The following is a 7,070-nucleotide window of genomic DNA, read 5'->3' as shown; positions in this document are numbered from 1 at the left end:
TGTCTCCGTGCGAGACCTACAAAGCATAACATGTGCTATATCTGCTAGTGGTGCACAGGTGTGAAGAGCAACACCCCCCCCCCTCTCTTATCGTCCTGCCCCTTGAAAAGTCCCTATTTGCAGTCACCTCACTAGGGGAGAATCAATCGCTGCCGGACATGAGTGAAGAGAAACGTTTCCTCTGCATGTCTCCCCCTAAGCACGCTCTAAATGTAGTCATCGCTAGGGCATAGATTCAGGCTCTGCTGCGTGTGGACACCAAAATATCGATGGGGCACAGTATCAATGCCAGAATATCGAAAATAAAACATTGACAGGTAAATTTAGATTTTCTATACGTACCTCCACATAAATGTACCTACATGGTGCATATAGAGTCAATGTACCTAGATGTGGAGTTAGAAATAGTAAATCCATACTTCCCCTGCATGCACTTACCTTTTGATATTTTGCCCCACGATATTCTGTCATCGATCTGCTACACAACGACATTTTTGGGCGCCAATTTCCAATAGCGCAATCCTGTGGTGCACAAGAATGAAGAGTGCTCCCTCCCTCAATGATTCTGTGGACGGCCACCCCTGAGGCACAGACTCAGCCCTCAGTGCCCGTGTCACCTTGGGTATGCATTGATTGCTGTCGTTGGCACTGCGCTTCTCTTCATTATCGACAGGCGCCAATTTGATAACGTATACAGAGAAACAAGTAACGTACATGTTGACATTTGTTGACATTTATTGAATCATCTGAGACATTCGCTGCAGATTGCATCGCCATTTCCGATGTGCGTGCCGTGTTCAGCTCGTGACCATTACAGGGACATCGATGCAAGAATACATGTAGCCACGAAGTTGCCATTAAAACCACTCCCAACAAACGCAGGTGCAAAAATTATCTTTGCAATAATGTCTATACATGATTGTAAGAGTCCTTAAGCAGCTTTTAAAGATTTACGTGTTTCTCAGTTAGTATTTTGCATACTAATGTCAAATGTTTCTCTTTTCCAGACTCTTAACAATTGCAAGCAATAACTTCGAACAAATGTAGATTGAAACAACGAATGGCAAGCAGGTACAATACTCTGACGGCTCGTTATTGAGTAACAATGCAAATCGTGTGATTTTGGCCAGCGTTTTGCTTTACTTACAAGAGTAAAATCTTATGTATAAAAGATGATTTCATTTCCATTAAACAAGGCACTTAAAATAATGTATTTATTTGATCCATAGTTCCCCAAGGAGGCAAATAGTAATTTTTGCTTCCATAAATCCGCAATTAACAAAATATGATCACTTTTTTTTAACCCTTGCAGTACAATTCAAAACCACAAACTTATTGTTTTCATCTGTACCATGGAGACTTTTTACTTAATTTACAACAACAGCGAAAAAGGTGCTATGTAAGTGTGTAATCAATCATAACGAGGAAAGCCCCTTAATCCCATAAAAATAAAATTAGTTGTGAAGCAGTCTCATTGCTTACAATAATTGCACATCTTCTGTACACTCGAAAGAGAGCTTAGCTCAGAGTGTGATGGTCTGGACTAAACGACTCAGAAACAGAGTAAAGTCATTCTAAATTCTGAAAATGACACAGACCCGAGAAAGAACTTCTTTTTCTCAAGAGGATGTCCTGCACTCTAGTAATTTTCGCAAGCTTTTCCTGAAGTTGTCATCTAAGAAAGCATAGAGGAAAGGATTGAGACAGCTGTTGGCATAGCTCAAGCTGGTGATGAAGAAGGAGATCCCGATGACCACGGGCGTCTGTGGAATGTCCGTGGTGAGTGCCACCACCGTGCTGAGGTGGAAGGGCGTCCAGCAGAAGAGGCACACCGCCAGGATGACCAGCACCATGAAGGTCACTTTCTTCTTCGCCTTGTCCAAGGCTTTGGCGTTGCTGTGCAGGCGGATGTGCCTCAGTTTGTAGAGCATGGTCGTGTAGAGGATACAAATGGTGGACACAGGGATGGCAAACCCCATCACCAGCGTGTAAATACGACTCATTTGCCACCACAACTCCTCTGGGTTTGGAAACACAAAGACACACCTCAGACTCCCGTGTTCATCGTGAATCTTGGCAAAAATGGTGAAAGGCAATATGATGATGGTGACAAAAGTCCAAACAGCCAGACTCACAATTCTGGCAGCCCTGTAGGTGCGGTAGGAGACCTTTTTGGATTTGACCGTAGCCACAACCACCAGGTAGCGGTCGATGCTCATGACAGTCAGGAAATATATGCTGGAGAAGGTGTTGTACTGGTCAATGGAGATGATGAGTTTGCACATGAACTCCCCGAAGGGCCACTGCAGCAGCAGGTAGTCAGCAATGTTGATGGGGAGCACGAGCGTGAAGAGCTCGTCCGCAATGGCCAGGTTGAGGATGAACATGTTGGTGACAGTTTTCATCTTGGGGGCTTTGAGGATCACGTAGATGACTGCAGTGTTGCCCGTGAGCCCCACGGCACAGATCACCGAGTAGATGACAGGCACCGCCAGGTAGAAGTGAGGGATCTGCTGCGGGCTGGAGACGTTGGTGCCACAGGGGGTGTATTCGTCAATGCACGACGAGTTGTGTCCACTGTGGAAAGATGAGCTGTCCATCTGAAAAGGTTAAAAAAACAATTATTGTCAATTTATGCTTCAGGGTACAATCACAATGTTTAAAAAAATGATGGCACTTGAATTGAATTTGAGTCCCACGCTCATACAAAGGTTAATGCTATTAGTATTGGTTTCAACATTTTTTTTTAATAATGCACTATAAATTGTCTACGTTGTAAAATGAAAAAGCACGCGCGTAAAGGGCACAGTTCATCACTGCCGTACAAGTAGTTGTGCTGTCAACGGTGCGCTGTTGCCCTTCTAGGACACGTTATTTTCTAATCATGCACCTTTGCATCTGTGAGTCTCCGTCCCTGTGACCTTTAGGAGTTAGTCTCCCTCTCACCTTAAACGAGAACTTGCGGTGCAAGGATCTCCGCTGGGAATATTCCTCCAGTCAGACGTTCCCGGTGGCTGCATGGGGCACTCGGAAGAAATGAGCGGCGAGTCGGCAGGGAGCTCTGAACTGAAATGGTGAAAATGCTGGCCAGCTCCCTGCCTCCTTCCGTGCATGACTGAGCGCGGATGCACTGCCCCTTCCCTCCTCCTCCAGCACCGTGGAGCCACGCACTTCTACCCGCCCCGCCCTCGTAGCCGGGTCTCCTTCCGCGATGCACCCCTCCCGTCTGATAACGGGAGGACGCGTTCCTTCACGCGCTGCAAGGAGGGAGGGTCTCGAACATTATAATCCGGAATGTTTTATTTCATGTGGTGGGAAACGTCGCACTATAGAAGCTCGATACATGTTTAAGAAACTGCAGAACTAAGTTTACGCGATGTCATGTCGGGAAATCGCATGTCACAGTTGGGGATATTAGGGGATGTAGCCTAGCGACCAGAGCTGCCGACTTTGGCGCTAGGGAACCAGGTTCGAGTTTCCGCGTTGGTTCAACATCCTGGGAAAATATGGCCAAATCACTTAATCTCCCCGTGCCTACCAAAAATGAATGTATCATTGTGTAACGTTGCTGGTGCTCATGTAAAGCGCTCCAATCAATACCTTCGGGTTGAGTTCGGGCTGTATTCATCTGCAAAAGAATAATATGTATAAAAGTCACTAAACTGAAAAAACGCAAACATTTTTAATGGCATAATTGTCTGCCACAGCTCAGCCATGTCTTTGCTGTCCTGTGTGCGTACCCAGAGCTTTTAAGTGGAATGAAAATACTGGCGGGTCTCTCAAAGAGGTGTGGCCAATATAATTAAGGATGTGGCTTAAAACACAAGCTTTAAATCTGTCCCCAGCATAGTGTGCCCCATGACTGGTATTTTGCAGCTTCTGGTAGTACATCTAGACATATAAAACAACAAGTAATATTACACTTACAACAAGCCAAGACTACTGGCTTTGTCAATGGCTGTTAGTTGCATAAGGTAAATAAGCAACAACCATGGCTTAGTCGTATACAATATTCAAAATACCTGAGTCCTGAAATGATGAGACTGTGAAAGAACTATATCGAGTCTCTTTAAGCTTACATCAAAAGCAGTGAAGCAAGGTACTGATGCAGAGTTAAGATTTATTCTGCCCCCCCGCCCCCACCAGGGTGAGGGCAAACATGAAGAGCCCTATAGGTAATGGGCTCAGCACTTGGGGGCATATTTACAATAACTGGCGCATCCCTGCAAATCGTCAGGGATGCGCCAGTTATTGTGCGTCACAGCTCTGCCATCATGGATGCGCCGCATTTACAATGCGGCGCACCATAGTGCAAAAACGGCACAGATGCCTGACGCATCTGTGCCGTAAAAGTGACGCATTGCTGGAGTTGCGTCGCAAGCGCGACGCAGCTCCAGCAATGCTCTGAGCGCCCTATCTAGTTAATGCTGCGTCAATCCTTACGCCTGCTTCAGGCAGGCGCAGGGTTTTGACGCAGCATGGGCCTAAAAGTGACTAGGTGAAATCTTGTAGATTTCACTCAGCCACTTTTAGGAGGTGTTCCTGTGCCGGAACGCCCCCTCCCCCCCTGCACAGGAACGCCTACATGTGGCGCAGGGCATTACAACGTGACGCATCTCCCAGATGGATCACATTGTAAGTACCCCTGCACCATGGAGCAGGATTTGCGCCGCCGCTACGTCACAAAAGTGACGCAACGGCAGCGTAAATGAGGTGCAAGGGGCTTGTAAATCTGCCCCATGCTTTTTAGAACTGCTGGCGCTGAGCACCTGCAGGACCCGGCCCACTTAAAGCACTCTGTGTACCTGTCCTTGGTGTCCATTGAAATCTGTTGGCATCACGCACAAAGTCCTGCTCCATGTGTGCTCATCCGCAGTTACGTCCAACAACACGGTAATGCCATCGTCCGTGGCACTGCAGCTAAGCTTCTGGCTCAATGACCCTCTCTTTCACCCGAGTCCAGTGTGCTCGGAAAACACTATTTTACCTTTCAGTGTCCACTGGCTTCTGCTCGCGAGACTTCGCAATCACACGCTCGCGTTTTCCAGTTTTCATTCAAACTTATAAAAAACCCTTCGTTCAAGTTCCTGCGCGCGTGCTTCCGCCTCTCTGCTCAGTAATGTGACTGACAAGGGCCATTTGCAGAACACTCGGCAATGACTGCGAAATCCATCGGATATTCGAGGCAGTGAATGTATTCGTGAATCGTGCTGACTTGTTGGATGTGACCGCTTTGCGGCGCTAGATGAACTGTAGTTGCATGTTCCTACCACCTCTTAACGTGCATTCGTCTTAAAGTGCCAAGAGAAGATTTATGATTTGTAAAGAGCGCTGTCTTTAGGAGATAGCAAACCATTGTAGGCAAATCGTTGAGGTGGGACAGGGCTGCTCCCAAGGAGGTTGTAGGGCTCTTGTGACGCTTATGAGCTTATCTGAAGGGGAAGAAGAATGACGAGGGAGACCCACCAGCATGCTGCTGTTGTTCAAGGGATTTTTATCAATGTTATTACTGTGTGGAAAGAATATATTTTTATTTTTTTATTTTTTTATTGATATTTAAGTTGCAAGTTTATACAGATTATAACATAATTCCTTCTTAAAAAGAAATTAAAATGCATATTATACAGCATATACAAAAGAATATGTAGTATACCAATACAGAAAACAATAGAAAATACATAAATACGCGATGTACAAAATTCATTATATCATTACTTCATCAATCCATTTCTGAATTGGTGACCAGATTTTTAACCCAAGTTGTTTCCTTTTTTTCCCCTTAGTAGCATATATTGCTGATTCAAGTTTATATCTAGCTAAAAGGCGTCCCCTCCATGTGGAAAAAGATGGTGATTCTGAACTAATCCAGTCCTGAGATATACATGCGCGAAATTCAGCCATCATGATAAATAATAAGTTGGTTTGTTCAATGTCTTTTGAATCTTTGGAGACACCAAATAATATAAGTTCAGGTGACATATCAATATTTTTACAAAGAATGTATTCAATAAATTTCTGAACATCACAATTTAATCCATCAAGTTTTGCACACGAATAAAACATATGTAATGTATCGGCCCCTCTTAAATCACACCGATTGCACTTGATTCCAGTAATACTCCCCCATTTCAGAACTTTTGCCGGTGTATAATATAGGTCACACAAAATCATATAATGTTGGGTTCGATTACGCCCAGAAAATAAAATAGTGGTAGCCATTTTTATTGATTCTTCCAAAAATACATCCTTTGTACCTAATTTTTCTTCCCATTTAACCCTCAGATTGTTAAAGTCATCCACAAGATAAGTCATTAAAGTATTATAATAAAACCCAATTCTTCTTTTATTATTTAAACTATCTATAAGTAAAGTTGGGGTTAAATCCTGTCTTTCTATATTGGAGGGTGAATGTAGAAAGCTATGAATCTGTAAAAATTTGAAATGATCATTAGAAGGAATTTTAAAGTTATTTTGTAGTTCAGCAAAAGAAAGTAATGTTTCAGAGTTATTAATATACAAATCAGATAGAAAGGCAATCCCCTTATCATTCCAATTTTTCATCACCTGGTCTCTAAATATAGTGGGAAAACATTGACTTGAGTTTAGTGGGGTGTATCTGGTAATTTTTCTAATTCCCACCGCTTTTTTAATAATTCGCCAGGCTTTATATGCTGCAGCCAATATCTTAAATTTTGTTTTTTTATAATAGCTTGGCTCTATAAATTTTAACAGATGATAATTCGCATCAGTACCTACTACCATTTCATAGATATTTGGATATTGTGCCCAATTAGTGGGGATTTTTTTACCTACAATTAAGGGAAACATATATTGAAGTGCGGCTGCTAAATAATAAAACAGAAAATGTGGTGCGGCCCATCCCCCCCTATCTTTCGGTATAATCAGCTTCTTATATGCTCTTCTAATACCTTTATAGCCCCATAAGAATCTTGTTGCGGTTCTTTCAATTTCTTGGAAAAAACTTAAAGGAAATTCCAGAGGAATTGTTCTAAATAAGTAAAGGAATTTCGGCAAAATAAGCATCTTTAAAACGTTGTTTCTACCATGAA

The 7,070-nt window shown here is 43.3% G+C and overlaps 1 protein-coding gene across 1 annotated transcript; it reads right to left on the bottom strand.

The window, feature by feature from the left end:
- Positions 1–717: 717 nt before the first annotated feature.
- NPBWR1 (neuropeptides B and W receptor 1) lies at positions 718–3,101 on the bottom strand. Its single transcript, XM_086966960.1, has 2 exons — positions 2,947–3,101; positions 718–2,600 (listed from the first exon to the last, which is right to left on the bottom strand). Exon 2 carries the CDS (start codon positions 2,598–2,600, stop codon positions 1,620–1,622), a length of 981 nt encoding a protein of 326 aa, XP_086823086.1. The 5' UTR covers positions 2,947–3,101; the 3' UTR covers positions 718–1,619.
- Between the last annotated feature and the right edge of the window lie 3,969 nt (positions 3,102–7,070).

Source organism: Lissotriton vulgaris, chromosome 4_1, assembly GCF_964263255.1.
Source record: "Lissotriton vulgaris chromosome 4_1, aLisVul1.2, whole genome shotgun sequence".
NCBI classification, from domain to species: Eukaryota; Metazoa; Chordata; class Amphibia; order Caudata; family Salamandridae; genus Lissotriton; species Lissotriton vulgaris.
The sequence above is the reverse complement of the archived record's forward strand: the minus strand, read 5'-3'. Positions and strand labels throughout refer to the sequence as shown.

Excerpts from the sequence above, each read along its gene's own strand:
- NPBWR1 (XM_086966960.1), bottom strand. The coding sequence starts at position 2,600 with ATGGACAGCTCATCTTTCCACAGTGGACACAACTCGTCGTGCATTGAC.